This window comes from Nanorana parkeri, unplaced genomic scaffold (assembly GCF_000935625.1).
Source record: "Nanorana parkeri isolate BGI_ZX_2015 unplaced genomic scaffold, ASM93562v1 scaffold209, whole genome shotgun sequence".
NCBI lineage: Eukaryota > Metazoa > Chordata > Amphibia > Anura > Dicroglossidae > Nanorana > Nanorana parkeri.
This window is the reverse complement of record NW_017306477.1, coordinates 1,377,740-1,399,687: the sequence shown is the minus strand read 5'-3', so window position 1 is coordinate 1,399,687 and position 21,948 is coordinate 1,377,740. Positions and strand designations below refer to the sequence as shown.

The 21,948-nt window shown below is 43.5% G+C and overlaps 1 protein-coding gene across 1 annotated transcript in view; it reads left to right on the top strand.

Annotated features, from left to right (window-relative positions):
* The window catches only part of SEPT9 (septin 9), a 234,837-nt gene that overhangs the window by 204,860 nt on the left and 8,029 nt on the right, over positions 1 to 21,948 (top strand). The window contains exons 5-10 of the mRNA XM_018555696.1: positions 661 to 789; positions 6,356 to 6,437; positions 9,749 to 9,886; positions 14,366 to 14,483; positions 19,812 to 19,907; positions 20,065 to 20,161. Of these exons, the coding sequence (XP_018411198.1) occupies positions 661 to 789; positions 6,356 to 6,437; positions 9,749 to 9,886; positions 14,366 to 14,483; positions 19,812 to 19,907; positions 20,065 to 20,161 (660 nt within the window). The remainder of the gene's footprint in view (positions 1 to 660; positions 790 to 6,355; positions 6,438 to 9,748; positions 9,887 to 14,365; positions 14,484 to 19,811; positions 19,908 to 20,064; positions 20,162 to 21,948) is intronic.

Here is a 21,948-nt window from a genome sequence, read left to right as displayed (position 1 = left end):
TTCCTGATTGGCTAGAAATCCGACTCCATGCTTCCTTGTCACCTGGTGACGAGGGAGCATGGAGACACCTTCTTGGCTAATTGGGAGGCTGGGCGTCGAGTCATTACACGCCTCCCTGGTAAGCAGGACTTCGGCGGCGAGCCATTACACACCGCCCGGCTTCCTTAATCGGACTTCTGGTATCGACGAGTACGGGAAAAAAAATATCGGTGATTTATACCAAAAAAACGGTATTGGTGCATTCCTATTCAGGAATGCACCAATGCACCAGCCAAGCAGCGCTAAAGAAAGAGAGTCAAACACTGCAAGGTCCACATGTGCAAAGCTGGTAGACCTACCCCTGCTGTAAGTATAGCCAAAGGGGGTTCTTCTAAGTATTGGAATACGTAGTGACCACTAACCACTGTCTACTTGTGTTTTACCATAAAAACACATCTATATTTTGGACTTTTGAGGTGCTAAGTACGTTGCGTTAACAAATAGTAAAAATCCAAGTTAAACCCATTTTAATTACAGCTTCTAACACTACGAAATGTGGAAAAGTCCAAGGGGGTGAATACTTATGTAGAGCACTGCATTTCCCATAGAGTGTTGATTGATCTCACACTGCATGTACTGTAAATTATGTAACAATTGTTCATCTCTTTGTTATTTTCTTAGGTCAAAGCGGTCTTGGAAAATCTACATTAATAAATACACTCTTCAAATCCAAAGTCAGCAGAAAATCTGTGCAACCGGCAGCTGACGAGAGAATTCCAAAAACTATAGAGATAAAAAGTGTCACTCATGGTAAGAAACAGGACTGGGGTAAAAATTCATCAGGTGCAGGATATGAGGACTAGAACAATGGATCGAATGTTATAAATCATACCTAGCACATACTGTAGTGTATATACACGTGATCTTCAATAGAATGAAAACTACCATAGACAATTACGTTTCTCATCCAGTTCTACAGGAGATGAGATCTGCGAGCCTTTTATGATGACTTCCACTCATCTGGTTGTAACATGAAAGGGAGAATCTCTGGTGGATCCTGCATGGCAGGGGCACCCGTAGCCTTTTTATCCCTTTCAGTAGCCAGGAGGGAGAATCAGGCTGGTTGGGTGTTGCTGGATGGTGCACAATCAGTGACGCCACTAAGCCACACAGGGAGATGTGTAAGGGCCACACATCTCTCCGCCCAGCTCTTAGCAACCTGTGACGCACAAGCCAGAAAGCGGGCAAAAGACACGCTGCAAACATTGTGCAGCAGAGCGGCCATACTACTTAGCCTGACACCCATATAGCCCATTGGGGGAGTGGCTTTCGTAGTTTTGAACAGGCGTGGCTGAACGGGTTGGCACCAAGCCCAGGCTCATCTCTAGTCTCTGTACCATCCAGTTTACATGATGGACAATTTTTAATCTCCACTTGAAAATGACTGACCTGCATCGTGTTCATGAAACAGTTACAAAAGTCATTAAATGCTTGCTCTAGTCAATAATCCTAAATCTTTTTATTCAACACTCCAAGACTGGTGTGGTCATACAAAACTGCAGCATTGAAGACTGGTCATGAAATCTCTGACTGGTTATGATTTCCAGATAACATCATGTCTTTCATGTTTGTGCTCGGCTTGTAAGTCTGTGTCATTCAAATATATGCCTATAAAGGTTATCACTATATGCCAGGAGGTGCTGTAGGCCCGGGCTATTTCTGGATTAAAGGGCACAATGGAACCAATTTTTTCTGTTTGCACGCGTTTGCAGTTTTCTCGCTCTTATTAGAAAATGGAATAATCAGGAAAACTGAGCTTTCTCAGCTCTTATCGATTGGACTCCAGAAATCTGGTATTCGATTTGCTAGAATCAGAGCTGCCTACTGGTACAACTTCACACCAGAATAAGATTCCTATAACCGTGTCACTCAACATGGCACTCTCTTGTTGTAGCCAAGTCATTTTCACCTCTCTATATGGTGGCTTTGTTTAACAAAACACGGAATGTATACCAGGTGAAAGAGAACAGGAAAAGCAAGGTAAAGTTTCATTTCCTTTTGAAAACACAGATTGAAGGAAAAGTATTTTTCAGGTCTTTGAGTTTTTTGGGTCCCATTCACATGGGGCATTATGAGCTTCCTGTGACAGGAATCCCAGGTGTCCCCTTGCGGATGCGGCTTCTGTACCCATTTAAGTTAAAGATTGGGTGAGAGCAGCCGCATTTGTCAGTAGCAGTCATACCATTTACGATTACATGTGGTCAACTTACCTGATCTTTGGTCCTGCGGTCATGACCACTCACCTCTCTCCACCATTGCTCCAGCTGTGGTATGTCTCTGTACCTTGTATAGATGTAATGTCAATGGGGTTTAGCGGGCTTGGAGCTCAGGGGAGAAGAGACAGCGTGGAGTGGTCTAGCAGCCAGGATCAAGTGAGTATATCTTTATTTTAGACCGTAGCCCAAAACGAGCAGAGTTGGGGTTCTCCCACACTGCAAGGGTTAGTTTTTTAAATGCCCAGAATTCATTAATTTTTAGAATTTAGATAGATGCACTTTAAGGTTTGGGGTGTATGGGTTAGATAGATGCACTTTAGGCTTTAAGGTTTGGGGTGTATGGGTTAGAATGACACACTTTAAGGTTCTGGTGTATGGGTTAGAATGATACACTTTAAGCTTTAAGGTTTGGGGTGTATGGGTTAGAATGACACACTTTAAGCTTTAAGGTTTGGGGTGTATGGGTTAGAATGATACACTTTAAGGCTTGGGGTGTATGGGTTAGAATGATACACTTTAAGGTTTGGGGTGTAGGTGTTCGATAGATACACTTTTTAAGCTTTTAGGTTTGGGGTGTATGGGTGCTGACCCAGGATATTCTCCAAGTTTTGGAAAAATGACAGAGATTCAACCTCTGGACATCTCACTTGACCTCTCCATAGCCTTTGGAGAAAGGTGACATCGATCTTTCCACTTTAACCCCTTCATGACTGAGCTTGTTTTTGGTTTCTGTTCGTAAATGACTGACACACTTTTGACATTTTTGCTGTGTGATTCTTCCACGTCAGTAATATACTTTCTTACAAAGTGCACCCACACATATTATATATTGTTTTTTAGAGGACAGATAGGGCTATATATTTATATCACATATGTGTGTCTAACGCCTCACTTAGGACAAATACAAATTAAAAAAAGAGGAAAAAACGTAAAAAAAAACTTTTTTTCCCAGTTTTGATTTGTAGTATTTTTTTTTAACAAAACCAGCACAGCTAAAAAAAATGCAATACATACATTCATTTATTTGTCCCTTATTTTTAATTTTTTTTACACTTTTCACTATTTTTTTTAATTTATTTACACTTTTCACTTTTTTTATACTGACAAATGTTATTTATTTAATTATATCAGGCAGTCATTGTGAATTAATCTCACTATTACTGCTTGATAAATTAATACATTTTTTTTATTATCAGGCTGCTTCAAACTTCAGAACAGCCGATAATAAGTTAGTGACACTGATCCTGCAGCAGTTCAGGATTCAGCTGTCAGTGAATGTTTCAGAAAACTTAAACATTCTACTTTCAAGAATAGATACATTATGTGTCTAATACATAACATTTTGTATCTATTCTTGAAAGTCAAAAGATAAAAAAAAAAAAAGCCAGTATAGCTTGAGAGAGATATCTCTCGATCTATACGAGCTGTCAGAATGCCGGCAAAAGCCTACATGTGTGTCTGCTTTGCGGTGACTCTCAGACACCCGATATTAAGGTATCGGGTGTCTGAAAAAGGTTAACCCTTTCAGTAATGGATCTCTAGATAGTTAGACATCTATTACTGAAAGGTAACCGCTGATTCTCAGCGGTTAGCAGCCTTCTAGTGCAGCAAATAACTCGTCACGTACAGTGTACGTGACGAGTCATTTGGTCCCTTTGTGGCTGGACGTACAGTGTACGTCTCCCGTCACGAAGGGGTTAAAGAAACGTTTGATATGGGCCGTAGCTTGCAGTTCAAGACAAAGCAGGTGACATGGATGTTGTGAAGCAATGCTCACTCAGGCTCATATCCTATCACGCTCTTTTCTAAGTCAAGTAATCATTAAATATTCATTACAATTTTACTAAGCTATTTTTAATGCCCGTTGGTTAACTTCTTGGCAGGCAGTGGTGCAGTTTTTTGTTTTCTGTTCCTGGCAGCCATCCTACTTGTGCACCTTATTCCCCTTTCCCATCTCTGCGTGGGAGTAGAATGAACATCAGATTTGAATATCAGTACCTCTTTCACTATGACCACATTCCGATAGTTCTGATTATATATGTATGTTTCAGCCATGACATTTTCAGTGCTATAACTGTGCAGCCTGTGTTCCCAGGGTCAGGTTACCCTTGCCCTAGATTAGTAGACTGCATAATAGGTTTAGCAGCTTTCATATCTTTAGGAGCTTCAATAAGGGATATTCTGCGTTTCCTAACCTGACTATTCGCTGGGTTTTCCCTCTGTTTTCAGATGTTTTGGAGGATGATTACTGGTAATTGTTTTTCCAGGAGTCCTCCATGACAACCCCCCTAGGTATTTCACTCATTATAACAATTATAAGGCATTAATTGTACCTGCACCTTCATAAAATATTGAACTTTATCAAGTCCGTTCTTACTGTCTCAATAGATGGTAGGGGTAATCTCTTGGGCTGTTGTAGTGGACCGCAGCTAATACAGTCATTGATATGTGTAATTCATTATTTCTGTTCGAGGGACAGCATTCTTAACAATCTAAAGCAATAGTAGAGAATTGTAACATGTTAGTTGTCAATTAATGCAGAAAGTTTGGCAATTAAATGATATGCTTATTTGGCTAACATAAGTCATTAAAGATGCAAGCTTTCGTAATGTCTAAAGCTCAGTATACACTTAGATGTTTTTCATTCGCACCTAAAAGCTGAATGACTAACAGATTCCTCTATCCACGCTAAACAACATAGACGGAGAAGTCAACCCTCTGCGGCTATAGTAGTTTGACAGTCAGCCATCAAAACACCTGAGCAGTGTGCACATCTTATTGGATGCAGGAGTTGCTGGGCCATAAGATTTCCTCCGGGATTCTTTGACTTTTCTATCAAAGGATGTCGGGCAGGAGCCAGCCAACAGGGCCACCCCTCCCCCAAACCAACGGAGCAAATTTTGTTCAGTTCAGCAAGAATCAGCCAAAATGTACTCCATGTATACTTGGCTTTAGATCCCTTCTTCAGGCTATTGAACTTGTCAGCGTTCAGTACTTTCAATGTCCAGGAGGACACTGCCTGTGTCCAGTGGTGCATTTAGGTTTCGTGCTGCCCTAGGCAAGAGAAAACTCTGCCCCCCCCCCATTTAGATTTGTCCCACCCCTTCCTGTTGAAGACATTTTGCATAACCTGTCAGTCGCTGGATACAGCGCTAACCTCTTTCACCCGGAAGCTCTCTCCTGCAAATTAGGCCACCGCGAGGCCCCACGAGCTGCCGCCTAATTTGCCTGATGAGGCTGCCTGATTCTGTGCGCTCGGTTTGCCTCACTAATTTGCGGGCAGTTTTTTTCACTGTCCCCCTGCAAAGTGCTGCCCAAGGCAAACGCCCCTGCCTGTGTCCCCCCTGCTGTAAACTATAGGGCTTTGGAACTTTGTTTGCTACCCAGGGGCCTGTTATCTGACACTCCGTGAAGTGTTGAATACGGAACAGTCTGACAATGGCTGCAGCAATGAAACAGAGCAAAGGTAGTAGACACAGGCTACTATACAGATGCGTATAATAGCACTTTTTTGTTTTTAGGCTTTAGGATGTTTGTTTATAGGTTATATAACACGTTACAATGGATTCATCATAAGTATGTGAAAATAGGATGGTTAGGGGAGGTATGGAAGAATAAAAAGAGGGGAGGGGAGGATAATAGCTCTTCTGTTGCAGGGAATTGCCAGTAGTATTTTTTTTTTTTTAGGCGACTGTCAGTGTCACTTGAATAGGGAAGCTTTGTGTTTTTCACATACAGTAGTTGGTTTGCATTGCTTACCTTGCTGTTTATTAATAATTAGCTTTTAGAAGTGGGTGAAATAAAGATCTGCAGTATAAGCTTTGTATAAATGAATGCAAGACTGGAGAGTGAAAACAGCATTTCCATCACGGATACAAGTAAGGGCTATTAGGACCTTTTGCATGATCTTCTCAAGCAGGCTTCAGTGTAACAGATGAAAGGGTGGTGATGAAGTGCTAAGTGCCATAACCTATATCAACCAATTGAATTTACTTCCTGAAACACGATCAGTGAAAGATGCAGTGCGATGGTGTACATTGCTGTTTACCTTCTCGGGTAAACCCATGAAACTAATGTTTTGTCCTATGATTCTCTTTTAGAAATTGAGGAAAAAGGGGTTCGGATGAAGCTGACAGTCATAGACACTCCTGGATTTGGGGACCACATTAATAATGAGAACTGGTAAGTTGACAATTTCTTAAAGTGAACCTGTCTTTTAAAGCGGGTAGGTCACAATGCAGGGAAGTGGAGGCTTTGGGAACAAAGTACCGGTAGGCATAAGCTTATGTGGATACCTCGGAGGAGGATCCAGAGCATGCCTATTCTCCATTATGAGACGTTGGAGACAGATTCTGGACCTATAGTTTGAAAATGACTTTAGTTTTCATGTTCCTTATGCTCAGTAGACTCTTACAAGAAGAACCCCAATACTCAACTGCATTCTGAAGCTGTCCCCCTATAGGTCCACTAAAACTCTGCTATTTACTGCCTAATTCTATGGCAAATGGACTGCAAAAGTGAGTCATGAGCAGCCAATCGGTGATCCTGCCACTGGCATTTCCTGTCCCTTCAATGCGGCTTTAAGGCCGGTTCACACCACAAACTCCGCATTCCAGTGTGTTCCGCCCCTGGAACGCAAGCCGGCCGGCTCCCTGCAATCAGGGGCGGGAGGGGGCGTGGCGGTACATTGAAGTCAATGGCACTGCAGCCACACCCCCGCCCTGCAGCAGTGTGATCGCCCGCACCTGGAACGCAGACAAATTAGTGACTACTGAAAGTACTATTTTTGCAGAACGCACTGGACCGGAACGCAGACACTGTGTTTGCATTCCGGGTGCGGGCGATCGCACTGCGGGGGGAGAGGCTGCGGTGCCATTGACTTCAATGCACTGCCACGCCCCTGCCGCCTCAACACAGGGAGCTTGCTGACTTGCATTCCAGAGGCCGAACGCTAGGTTTGTGGTGTGAATCAAGGGGCCAAGAAGACGATTCCTGCAGGTTGCAGTTAAGTATTTTGGCACTAGCTCCAGCTTTTGGTTATAGGCAGGCAAAACCAAAGTCGTTTGCTAGATTTATGCAAAAAACAATAAATCTGCGCTCCTACCCCTCGCCCTCAATGAGATTATGAGATAGCAGCAAGTGTACTGTGAGGAAAAAAACATCTAAAAAAAAAAATCTTAATCACTGCGGCTAATAAACCCTTTTGCTCTTCATATAACAAAAAAGTGTAACAAATAATCAAATACAAAGTGTTCCAAAAAAACTGTTATACACAAAATGTGAACTTTAAACAAAAGAAGTGCCTATAAATAAGTCATACACAAAATGCCAGTATGTGGTTTCCGTGCTTTTTAATATGTGCCACTCCATTTCAAAGATGTATCCCGTGTTTACACACCACACTCACCGAAAGGAGATTGACCACACACAAAATGGTCAGACCGTGCTCGTTTCCATATCCTTCCTCCTTCAGATACTCCTGTTGAGGTTCACAGCACTAGAAACCTTATTTTAAATCCACACTCTTTTTTATATTTACGCCGCTCAGAAAAAAGATAGAAACATAGCATAAAACCAAGTAACTTTATTATAAACGGTAATAAACACATAAAACTCAAATAAGCCCACCCGCCAGTATTAGAAAGCGATGCTTTACTCTGCTTCAGTCCTCTCTGGATGAGGTAGTTCAGAAAACATCCCACACTACCTGGTCCAGGACAGTGGCGTCACTAGGGGGGCGAGGGGGTGCGGCCCGCACCTGGGTGACACCATTGGGGGGGTGGCACCAAAATGACGGACAGTCATTCTGGTGTCACCCCCTCTGGAAAGTCGGGCACTCGGTCATGGGCTGAGAGCCCGACAGTTGCACCCGCCGTATAAACGTCCCCTCCTCTGCCCACATCCATCCATGATGGCCGCCGGCAGGTAACTGCACGTATGTGTGCTGACTTCATGGCTGGGTGTCACCCGGTATCTGCTCTGCTTGCGCAGCAGAGCTCAAGCAGTGTTAGGGAGAAGCAGCACACGATCAGAGCAAGGAGCTATACTGATAAAAGGAGAGAGCAGAATGACAGAGACATGAGCTTGTCAGTGTGGTGTTTTTCCTTTCAGTGCCCAGTCACAGGCTGGGGGCAGGGAGGAGACCTGTAAGGGAAAGTGCAAATGCAGCAGAGATCAGATCCCTTTCCCTGCCATACAGGGCTGTGCATCACAACTGTGTATTTCTTAGGACTGGATGGATAGAAATACAAATCATTGGCGGGTAAAACGCCTCCTTTTGTATGTATTTTATCTGTGTAATCAGCTGTTTGCCTGGAGTTCAGCTTTAAGACACCCCCAGATATCAGTTGCTTAGAAGATCTAACCAAGAAACACTAATTCTTAAAGAAGAACTCTGTGAGAAATGTATAACTTTTGCAACTGCTCATTTTGGTCTACGCACCTGATCCTCCAAGCCAGCCAACCGTGACAGCGCTACCCCTTGGCGTCCTCACGTCCTATACACAGTGTATAGAATGGGATGACTCGGGACCTTAGACTGCTGCATTGGAGGGGGAGCGAGGCTGGGAGGACTGGTGGAGTAAGCTGGCTCGGAGTATTGTGTGAGTATAACATTTGTGTGTTTTTTTTTTTTTTTTTTCCTTTTTGTAGACCAAAACGAGCAGTTAACCTTTGCCGTAGCCCCACTGCAAGGGTTAATAGGAAAAATTGCCTGGAGTTCTTCTTTAAGAACAAGCATGCTGTTATCTGTCCTTCCCAGACCAGTCGGGACCAGTGTTTGAAGAGGTTGCAGAATACCTACTAACATGCAATCAGTTCCATATCCGACCACACTGTCCAGATAGGCCAACAGTCATCTCCACTTTGTAATGTATCGATAATACGTAATCACCTGCACTCCATGCAGCGTACAGACCTTGATGAAAGTTTGGTGCTTGAAGTGACAACACGGATGGCGCCGTGCCAGATACAGTCCATAATAGAAGTCACCAGCACTCGATGTGTGCAAGAAGTAAAGGACTTTTTTATTAAATTGTCACATGCGTCATACAGCCAACGTTGCGTGGCCACACAGGGTCCCTTCTGGGCGACATAGTGACAGAAGATTGACCCTGCGTGGCCCCGAAATGTTGGCTGTATGACGCATGTGACAATTTAATAAAAAAGTCCTTTACTTCTTGCACACCGAGTGCTGGTGACTTCTATTATGGACTCTTTGTAATATATTCACATCCATCTGTTCAAACTCTTGCCACTTTTAGTGTGAAACCTCTTGACAAACATCTAGCGGTATATTTTGGCACATGCCCAAGAAAGGCTTCATATAAATATGATTGTTGTTGTTGTTGGTATATGCTGCATCTATAGAAAAATTCACATCCATTTTCACATAAAAACATTTAACTTGTAGATTTATAAAACGTTGATGACTCTTGAGTGTTTTATGATTGGCATCTACAGTTCCTATAATGAGATTTGAATTATCTCTACAGCTGGATGCCTATTATGAAGTTCATTAATGACCAGTATGAAAAGTACTTACAGGAAGAGGTGAACATCAACCGTAAGAAGAGAATCCCAGACTCCAGAGTCCACTGCTGTATATACTTTATTCCGGCCACAGGACACTCGTAAGTCACTCTCTGGGAATGTACTGTATAGTGTTTTGTGTATCCAGGACTCCAATCCAACGCTAATTACTGAATGATTATTCCTACTTTTTTTTTTTTAGGTTACGGTACACATGATCTAAACAAAACAAAAAGTGCATATACAAGTTTATTCAAGTCTTCAGTTTATGGCTCTGCAATATTTGCTGAAATTATTTGAGCAGCATGGAAGATTTTTTTTTTTGGGTCATGACCTTGTCACTATACAAATAAGACACATGTACATATTATCCTGTATTGTTTATCTATAAGGAGGGAAAATGTGTATTTGTGTGTAACTAGGCGAGGCATGGGAACAGTATACTGTGTTTAAGCTTGTTGTTGCAAATTGACAACCTCACTCAGTCACTTGTCCTATTAACAGCACAGATTTACTGATAGATAAAAATATACAGTATATTCTATTAACATCAAAACCCCCCACATCAGACTCTTCATGTCTATAGCCAGATTCTTCTTAGCGTGCCCAGTTTTAGGAAATGACTCAGGGCCTTAGAACAAGTCTATGAGGGCTCACTGCCCAGGCATGGCCAATGGTAAACTACAGCTACAGCCTGAGATGAAAAACCTGTCCCCTGCCAGCATGCAATAGAAAAAGACCCGTGCTCCTTGTGTGGAAGCTGTGCTCCTTGTGTGGAAGCTGTGCTCCCTGTGTGGAAGCTGTACTCCCTGTGTGGAAGCTGTGCTCCCTCTGCGGAGGTCTGACACACCCCTGCTGATGAGTCAAACATATAGTTCTATCGTCGGCAAAGCTCATGCTCCCTGTTGATTTGGAGCGCTCTGGCTCTGACTTACAGCCACACTAGCATTAGAAAGCTGGGTGCTATGAGCAGAGTGTCTGCAAACCTTGCAGCACACCGTTCCCCACACAAAATGCCAAGCTTCCAGGTAGTAAAGAGAGGGCGTGATGCTTCCTGAGGTGTACAGTGCTCCGGTCACATCACCCGCCCCTTTTCACTATGCTCCATTCACAAAATGTCATGTATTTTTTTTTTTTTTTTAAAACATGTCTTGTAGTAATGCAACCGAGCACTCTACAACTCGAGACACAACGCTCCCTATCTTCAGTTCCCAGAAGCTGGGCGTTGTGTGCTAGGGCCAGTGTGCTGCTAGGTATGTTTATTTTTTTGTACTTTACAGCCACCCTCTGCACAGAATGCCCAGCTTTTTAATGATAATTTACACACCCAGTGTGGTGCGTAAATTATGATTCTGCCCTGAGTGTGGCTTTAATGGGGGGGGGGATTGTCAGACCTCTGCAGAGAGATGAATGATTTCCCACAGAGAGCAAAAGTTTCACTTTGCAGCATGCTGGCAGGGGACAGTCTCTTCTAAGAGAACAGACTGTAAGACATTGAACACTTTTTGTTCTTGTATACCTTAAGGCACATGTGTCAAACTCGAGGCCCAGGGTCCGAATCCGGCCCACCAGGCCATTTCCTAGACTTCTACTTTCAGATCTAGGTATTAAGTTACTACTAAAACGAGTGATAATCGAATGCAGAGGCAATTATGATAAAGATTAGATACATTTATATAGTCTTACAGGCCCTTTTGAGAGCAACCATAATGTTGATGCGGCCCACCATTAAATTGAGTTTGACACCCCTGCCTTAAGGGTTCACACCATGTCTGGATCATGTCCAGACTAGAACAGTTTGTTCGCGGCCCAAAAAAGCATCCCTATAGTATTTCTAGGCTCCGTTCACACCAGCGCAGTCCGTTCCAGACCAAAACAATCTGATTTTCTCTGGTCTGGAATGCACTGGAACGTATGGAAACGCATCAAAAAGGCATTCAAACCCATGTAAACGCACTGGACTGCACCTGTAAGCCCATTTTAAGCTAAAAAAAAAGCTACAAAATTGTGGTAAAAATGCGGCAAAACGCACTGCGTTTGCAGATCTGGTCTGGACATGGTGTAAACATACCCTGAATGTATTCAAACTGAGAGTTCAGCTGAGCTTTAATCAGGAACTAAGTCCGTCACTCGTCCGGCTCTGCAGTGAGGAAAACTTGTTCAACTTACACGACTGGCTGTAGAAAATTACAAATCCTTTGGCAGCTAAAACAAATATGTATTTCAACTGCATATTTAGCCGTTTGACTTGTTTAACTTTAACTATGCGTCAGATCCTATCAGCTGCACAATAATCTGCAGCCTGTCCAACTAGCCATTAATGAACACTCATGTTTATAATCTGGGCAGCAAACACAGGAAAAGGGTACTGTTTAGGCACAAGTTACACTTTTAGACGTTCCCTATGTCATAGTAGATCTTCAATTCTGACTTTTGGTCGACTTTAAGCCAAATACTAACCCAAACTGAAGCACTGACTATTCAAGCGACCGTCTCTGACGGCATCATCAAATTTTCTGATGAGATGTTTCTTATGAACGTTCCTAGCTGTCAAATGCCTGGTGTCATAACTGATCACGAGTGCTGCACCATGTCAACTGCAGGCCTAACTAGAGGTTAAGATGGTGCCATCTTTGGCAGTAAAAGATAGACGGATTTATAGGTATTTATATCAGTAATACATAGGTGTCTTGCTGCACTCCTTACCGGTATAGGATGTTCCTTAAAATCCTGGCGGGTGCTCGTAGTGACCACGGATGGCGCCGCAAAGAAATACAAGTCTGCAAAAGGATGTCACCAGCACACCATTTAGGGGAAATCGACAAAAGTCAATTTATTAATGGAGTACTGTCATTCCAGTACAAGCGCTTACGGGGCCGCACAGGGTCCCCTTTATCAAACTCAGAATGACGATCGGTATTTATATGGCGCCAACATTTTACGCGGCACTTTACATGCCCTCAAGCAGCTTACAATCTAAGGTCCCCATCTCGCATAGTGTCAGGGCCGACTTAGCCGTATAAACCTATAGATTTTCGTTGCTGCCAAGAACCCTCATTTGACTCTTGCCCAAATAGCCCATCATGCACAGACAAATATTGATATCGATAATCGTTGGTTAACAATACTAACTCACCAAATTTTGTCGATCGACAAAACGGATTTTCGTTTGCGCATTTGCAGTGCTCTCGCTGCAAAAAAAAATTCCCGTACGAAAAGGCCACTAACCCATCGACTTTCGTTTCGATTCCAAAAACGTTTTTCAGTCTCACCCTTCGAAAAAAATTCGAGCAGGATTACAGTAAAAGTAAATCGTGTCCCATCAACTGTTCGATTTTCGAACGAAAATCGAAGAGTGTATGTCCACCTTTAAAGGAGAACTATGAGGTGAGTGCTTTTCACTCACCTCATAGTTCTAGCCGACCTGTGACAATGAGACTGTCACAGGTCGGCTCAGTAGATCAGGAAGTGAGCGAACACATACCGGCGTTCGCTCACCTCTCGATCCTGTCACGGCTGTGACAGGGGAGGGGCTGGATTTCCCCCGCTCCGATCCGCCAGCGCTGACTGGCGGAACAGGAGGGGGCGGGTACAGCTGGCTCTGCCTCTAGATAGGCAGAGCCAGCTGTCACTCACGCAGCTGGGCGAATCTCGACATCGATGTCGGGATCCGCTGCAGCGTCTCAGTATACCGCGAGCTGTAGCTCGCGGTATATTGAGCTTAGGCTAATGGGAGGACGCTAGTTTGTGTCCTCCCGTTACCCTAAGGAGAACTATGGGGAAAAGCCCTAACCCCATAGTTCTCCTGTAAGACAGGAGCCAATTAACCTGGAAGCATGTCTTTCGAACGTGGGAGGAAACCCATGCAAGCACAGGGAGAACATGCAACGCCTTGCAGATAGTGTCCTGACTGGGATTTGAACCGGGGACCTCCAGTGCTGCAAGGCAGAAGTACTAACCATTAAGCCGCTGTACTTAATTTCATTTTAACCCCTGCTGCGTACTTGCCTAATTCTGTGTCAGTGTGCATTGTTACCAGGAAGACCCCACACCGAATCATGCAGCACTTAGTACCCACAGCCAGGATACATTTTTAAACTTGTGCAACATGGTCTGTTCATCTGTCTTGTTCATTCGCAGCATTATTGCAGAGCAACCGGTCATCTTTGACCTGTTATTCTACAAATAATTATTTTATCTTATGCAAGTATCTTACTTACAAATGGAATACATCTAATTTTTAAACTTGAAGAGTCTCTTGACCCTTGATTGCTTAATTCAACCACTTTGGTTTTGTTTGCTAATATGCCCGGGGATATTTCCTTTCTGCAAACTCGCTATTTCTAAACTTTTTCCTTTTGGCTCGAGTCGTAGTGTTGCAAGGTTTTGCCTGTTTTGTTGCTGGGTGATGCAAATCCTGAAAGACAATCAAACATGTTCATATTGTATAAAGCTGTATAGATTTAATCTGATTCATAAACATATTTTCATTGCAGTGATCTTGCTTCATGTACTGAGCTTTATAGGCCGGCGCTGACTTAAGTTTTATTAACCTGGCTTCAAATGTTTTTGTTTTACAGACTCCGGCCACTGGACATCGAGTTCATGAGACGCCTGAGTAAAGTGGTGAACATTGTACCCGTCATTGCCAAAGCAGATACGTTAACCCTAGAGGAAAGAGATTATTTTAAACAGAGAGTAAGTTTCTATACTTTATGCTGGTGGTAACCTATGTGTCTTATCAGTAACGTCAGCCAAGGGTTTATACTTCTTCCAAGTGAACCTGTGCCCAGACTATGCATAAAAAAGTATTTACCGTATTTTTCGCTCCATAAGACGCACTTTTTTTCCCCCAAAAGGAGGGGGGAAATGTGCCTGCGCCTTATGGAGCGAATACCTATCGCCCGACGCCCGGGACATGCAGTTTCGAGCACCTGGCGAGTAGTTTTTTTGTACATTCAGCCCTGCTCCTGACTAGCAGAGCTGAATGTACAGTGGGAGCCGCTGCTCGTTTAATACAAGTGATCTAATTAGATCACTTGTATTAAATCGAGCGGCGGCGATCGTGTCCGCCGCCCTGCCGTGGTTTTTGGGGTCCCCCGCTCCTGGGGGACCGTGACCACGGCATAGGAGCTCACCATAAAGCCCCTTGAGCAGACGAACGTCGTTCTTCGTCTGCTCTGTGTGATTACTGAGACCATGGCGCTGTGATCACAGTGCCACCTGTCTCAGCGGTCACTGAACTGCAGCTTCTGTCATAGAATGACAGAATGCCTGTCACAGAATGCCTGCGTCCTATGGACCGGAGCGCCTTATTGAGCGCAAAATACGGTACATATCCTGAGAATCAGTAAAAGTACTTTAAATCAAGCCCTTATTTCGGTCTGTATCTGTAAGCATTGTGGAGAAATTGATTTTCAAAGTGCACAACACAGACATTAAAATCTTAGCTTTTTTTTCTCTGAGAACAAATCTTTGCAGCCTGCCAGCCCTTCAATGTAAACAAACAGCAGGTGTGGCTAAGTTCTTGTAAATGAATAGAAACACACAGACGTAAGGCCCTGTTTACACCTGAACATTGCTTTTTATCTCCATTGTTATGTGTCACCATTGAACTCTATATTATGCACGTTTTGATGAAAGCATGTGCCACTTTATAGATCATCTGGAGTATGCGGTCTAGTTTTGGGCACCAGTAAACAGAAATGATGTCCTTGAGCTGGAAAGAGTCCAGAGGAGGGCAAACAAACTTATTAAGGGGATGGCGGACCAGAGCTATGAGACAAGGCTACTAATTTGACAAGTACAAGTACTTGTCAAAATGCCCTGTATCGGGCCCGATTCCGATGCTAGCACCGGTATCGGGACATCCCTACATGTTCTCATTGGAAGTAAGGAGATTTAGGGGGGACATGATTTTCATGTACAAAATGTTTACCGGGGATAGCAACATTAGCAGCAAACTCTTTACAATTAACTCCGTGATGAGGACGAGAGGCCACCTCCTAAAATTGGTGGAGAAAAAATTTCAGCACAAGGGGCGAAGGGGTTTCTTCTCAGTTAGATCAGTCAGGGTCTGGAACTCACTGCCACATGCGGTGATTTCAGCTAAGAGTGTGGAATCATTCAAGAGGCGATTGGACGATTTCCTCAGGGACCGTAATATACAGGGGTACAGGTATTCTTAAGAATAAGATCACACAGGGACCTATACATACGCACACATCAGTAGGACCATACACATACAATAGGTTGGACTTATGTCTTTTATTCAACCTCAAATACTATGTAACTATGTCACATATCAAAGGTGCTGCAGGCAGGACTTTTTGATTGCACCGCACCTGAAACACACATGTGAAAACAGGGCCTTAGAGTATTTGGTGTGATCCTAAAAACCAATTACTTCACATTATAAGCAGCTAGAGAGGTCAGGGTTGGCTTGCTTTGAAGCTGAACTCCAGGCACCAAAACTTGCATTTAAATACATTCCTCAATAGCCACAGAGTATACTGCGTATAAATCCAAATCATGTGCATGATGTAGAGAGGAGAGCTGTGGGAGGGACCCAACTGGCCTCACCCACAACAGGCTGCCTGTATTTAGCTACAGGAGGGGGCGGATACAAGACCAGTCACCCTGCACAAGGGAAGAGAGCAGCAGTGACCGGCTTAATTACGGGTAGCTCCTCCACAGAGGTAAAGTGTCACACTGGATTACTGCACAGATCGGGAAGAAATGCCCAAAGCACACTAAGTCTCAAGTAAGAATACACATGACTCTTGTGTTTAGACAATATTTGCGTATCTTAGTTCTTTTACTGCAAGAATTTGTAAATAATAGAATGCCCATAGTCTGGGCACAAGTGCACTATTGATGCACTAAATGTACTCCTCCCCATTCAGAAACTGGATGATAGTAAAATATTTTCTGAATGAATGGGAAGCCCCTGTGCTTCCCATTCATTTAGAACAGAGGCTGCAGAAAAAGAGATTGAGGACTTTGTGTCCTCAATTTCTTTTTCTATTTTAAAAGGGAAATATCAGGGGGCTGTTTAGACCCCTAATATTTCCCCCGAAGTGTGATCAGCCGAAACGCAGGCACATTAGTGCCTGCACTCCGGTCCAGTGCGATCCGCAAAAATGCTGCAAGCACTATTTTTGCAGATCACACTGGACTGGATCGCACTGTGGGCGAGGGGCCTGGCTGCGGTGCCATTGACTTCAATGCACCGCCACACCTCCTCCCGCCCCTGAATGCAGGTGTTTTTTCGTTGGTAGATCTCATTGAGCTCGTCATTTGAAAAGTAGATCTCAGACGAAAAATTGTGGGCGCCCCTGGCAGTGGCGTAACCAGAGTTATGGGCGCCAGGGGCAGACCATTTTTTTTCGCCCCCCCCCCCATATTATATAAACATCCACTGGAACTGTACCCCCCACCCCCACACATATATATCAGCTAAGGAACTACAAGTCCAATTTCCGTTATGAAAGGTTATGCGGCCGTGCTGGAGCCTCGGCCGCATAATCTGCCATAACGGAGCCTGATGCCTGCTGCCTTGTTCTGGTGACAGTCGGCCCGGCTCGCGGCAGGAGCCCCCCGCCATCTATGCGCCCGGGGCGAACCGCCCCCCCGGTTGTTACGCCACTGGCCCCTGGCCTAGAGGGTTGATAAAGCCCCTGGATTCTAATGTGCATTAGATAGTAAGGTGGCAATACCGACCTCCACCATTTCTTACTCTGTTCTTGTCCACCTAGAAGCATTGCATGGTCCTGCCCACCTATTTGTGTTCCAGCATTTACTGTTACATTCTTCTTAATATAAGATATGAAGACTTCACACTCTCCCTGCTGTATTTCTTAACGCTGCTACCAAAAACTGGAATACCAGTTTTACGAAAAGTGAAAGATCAGTTTTAGGTGGACTGACTCTTTTAAGGTCAGTTTAGTCTATTGATGGGCCCTACTAGTCACATCTTCCATGCCGAGCAGGGTGGAATTTGTTTAACCAACATACTGTTACCGGTTTCCTGTGCTCTTCTGATCTTGATAAAGTAAGTGTTGAGGCAGCTTCCTGTGTGCCGGCCACTATGACTTTACACAGGATATTGTTTTAAGCAAATTAAACTGCAGAAATCAAAGATCCTTCGCACATTCTTCTATGATGTAGATGTAGATGTAGATTTTCTCTGTGCACAAATCCGTTCATAAAAAAATTATTTCTAAGAAATATCTGATTGAAAAATTAGGAGGCTGACTCCGTTCTCAGTGCATGTTCAGCTTCCAGGCCGCACTGTCTCACTATTTGTTATAGTGCTGTGTGGCTGACAGTCCTTTAACCAATGACACTGAGCAGACAGCACCCTAGCAACTTTTGACTTTGTGCTGAACGCACCCTAGCAACCGATGTCGCCGTGCTGCACTAGGTGGGCTGGAGCGCCATTCAGAATGAACATGTTGCCACAGTGCAATAGTATAAATGGGGCCTTTCTGATTTTTGCTTGAGAGCCTTCAGCAAACATTTTCTCTTAGTGGAAATTTCCTGCAAACCACTGTAGCGTTCTCTGCCTGCATAGAGTTCTGGATGCACCCCTAATCGCATGAATCTTCACTCATACTTGAATTGTGGATAGGTCTGTTAGGGCTTGTGTACATGGTCATTGCTGTAAAATATAGGCTTTTACATTTGAACGCAGTGTCCTATTAGACATGCATTTGCATTGAAAGTAAAGAAGCTCAAACACAACCTTTTGCATGCATGTGTGTGAGCTGCTTTAGCTTTACTGCAAATGCATGTCTAATAGGACATGCAGGGATCAGAAAAAGACAATGCAAAGCAATCTCCAAACCTCCACACTGACAATTAAGGTAACAGACCTGTAAATGACATGCGTTTATAATGCACATCAATAGCAGGTACGCAATGTCCTTGTACACAGGCCCTTCAAGTGTACTGGTCGAACCAGTTCCTATTGGACTGCAGTCATATTTAGACACACTGTGCAACTACTATAACAGGACTGTAGTGATAGAACCATGTGATAGAACCAGCGTCTGTTTGATTGCATACAGCAGGCTAGCAACTGCTGGGGAATCTTTAGTTTGCGTTTTTCCCTTGCCAGTGTGGCCAAGAACAATGGCAAACATCTTACTGCACCACATTTGTAGAAACTAACATACACCTTGCATGTCTCATAACTTAAAAGAATGTGGAGGTTGCTATTATTGAACTCTATATGAAAATACTTGTTGCCGGGCTGTTTCTCGCTGGAATACTTTTGAGTCCCTGACCCAGGAGGAAGCATGCACATAAGAATAAGGGAGATTGTAGTCAAACATCCTAATCTGCACACTTGTTCTAGGTGAGCGATTCAGAAATGATTGAAGATTAAGATGAGGACGGCCTGGAAAGCTGCTTTCTTGGCCCCAGAGAACAGAATTCCCTTTCTACATTTGATTTGTGATATATTGAGAAAGGCTCATTTATAAAACCGCCACCCAATATATAGCTGGGGGATTGCCATTCATACAGCATTACTGATTCTGGATGTAGACGAGGAGCATAGGAATTTTGCTCCTTGCCTCTATCTAGTGGTAGTACTACCATGCAAACAACATTTACCCAGCTGTACACTGGGCCTAAGTTTTAAACACCAGCACCTTAGTTACATAGTATTTGAGGTTGAATAAATACATATGTTCACATATGTAATCCCCCTTGCAAATGGTCGCCTATCATTATATGAAAGGCAAGGTTCTAAAGCAAGAATATTCAGTTTGTGGCAACTGATCAACCAATGAGACACTTCTAATATGAAAACAGATTTGCCAGTGAGGATATAAAGGATGTCACCCTATCATCTTTCTTTGCATGGACACCAAGGCAAAGGAACAACTTCTTCAGATACATTTGCTGCTTTCTAATTGTTCTAACAAACCTAAAAAGAACCGTATCTTGCCCCAAAGATTATATTGTAAGAAGTGTTTATTTGGCCAGCTTAACAAAAAGTTTCTTCTGTCCTTCCAGATCCGTCAAGATCTACAGAACAATGGTATAGATATCTATCCTCAGAAGGAGTTTGATGAGGATGCAGAAGACAGGCTGGTGAATGAGAAGATCAGAGTAAGTAGCCAATCATTCTATCCATTCATTTTCCTGGATAGCTGTATCAAGCTCTATAGGTAGAACAAATACTGTATATCTACAATGGTAAGCATTCTTCAGTCGTATTCCTGGACACATTCATTCTGCTAATGAGCCTTTCTGTTTTCTGTCACAGGAAATGATTCCATTTGCTGTTGTCGGTAGTGACCAAGAGTACCAGATTAATGGTAGGCGAATACTGGGCCGGAAAACCAAGTGGGGGACCATTGAAGGTAAGATGTCAAATGCTATTCAGTTAGAATTGTTTGTGTTTACAGGTCAGTGTCACCTATTCTATTAAAGCTGAACTCCAGAGAGATGAAGAAAACACCAATTTCATGCAGTTGCATGGTCATATAAAATCATTAAATGTATCTAAAGGCAAAACTTTTTGTTTTATTTTGGGATGGAGTGGGGAAGGCTTAGAACCTATGTCGGCACCTTAATACTCTCTGATTCCAAGTTTTAAAGAGATTTCTTTGGAACTCCATGCTTACGGCTAAATACACATTTGAGAAATTGTACGGGTTTACTGTTCTCCAAAGATTTTGTCATGTTTACCAGCCATTCTTGTGATCTGTACACCTCCTGGGTTGTCTTCCTGCTCCCCGGAGAGAGATTATGTTCATTTATTGTCCAATAAGGAAACAGATTTGCTGAACCAGGAAATACTTGTCGCCGTTCTGGCTGTAGAGATGATTATACCGATTAATTGTCCAGCGAGGGGGCTGGGAGCCACATAGAAACCCTGAAATAAGCAGGTTATCTGCCTGTCTGTGCAGCATGGCAGAGGTGTATGAACCATAAGGCTGGCTGAAACAAACTGAAGATGTTTTGGCAGGTAAAACGTTAAGCATGCATATTTTTTTTTTATGTCTACAGCCGTCTGTGCTAAAGGCCATGTCCACCAGCGCAGCTATTTTGTATTTGATTGGACAATGACAGGTTGTGTCAGTCTCAGGTTTTTCCCTTATGGGGATTCTGTAGGTGAGATCCACTCTTTAGAATTCTTAACGTCTCTCACTGGCCTTCAGAAAACTAGGTGGCTGTTTTCTACTCTTCATGGGGTTTCTTTTTTTAAATACTGAACTGTTTTTATGGCTTTTTTTATAATTGTCCATTATAGAATCTGCGAAAACATAATGAACTATTAAAAATGTTGTACAAGCTGGGACTTAACCCTTGGTGGGTCATTGGATATGCAGTTGGCTTAAGGGTAGATATCAGAGTATGCTTGTAAATTTGGAACAGAGAGCGGTCATTAGTGATGTATTGCAATGCTGGTGGGAAAAGTATGTATTTTTGCTGATGACACAAAGGTGCTCAATCAGGTTTATTTTACTGGAGGGGTGACATGATAAAATCCCATGAGCGCCAGATCCATCACTTCTTTAGGACTGCAGGAAAAAGCACCTTCCACAAGTGGGCAGCACCTGGATAGTCGGGGTAACTGGAGATCTATTAGGCATGGAACACAAACACAGTGCGCCTCCCTTGTGTAAAAGTGTTTATTAGTTCAAAGAAAAAAAAAGGCAAGAATTGTACTCAAACAGCAATCAGTAAGGAGCCTTAATATAAAAGGTCTTGACAGCAAAGGCGAAAACCTCTGAACAGCACGCCTTGGACTATGCAGACTGGAGCACAGGTCCTTCAAACTGCATGTCAGCTTCTAGTTTAACGCGTTTTCGAGCAACACGCCCCCTTCATCAGAACATAGCAGCCTTCTCCCCTGTGTGTCGGATATCTAGTTTACTATCCAATCAGAGACCGGTCACTTGGATCAGCATTTCAATGGGAGTGTCCTCTGGGATGTCACATGAGCGCCTTTTAAGACCGTCTACTTGAAACTGAGAGGGCGGCTATGTAACCCGCCCGGAGTCCGCTGTCAAAACAGCAGGAGCTGGCGGGCAGTCTAGGGCCCACCCATCAACCAGTCAGAAGACGGGGCGGAGAGTATCGTTGGGCGCTCTGTGCCTTTTTGTTTTTAGCTAAACATAGATTTATACTATAATGCCGCCTC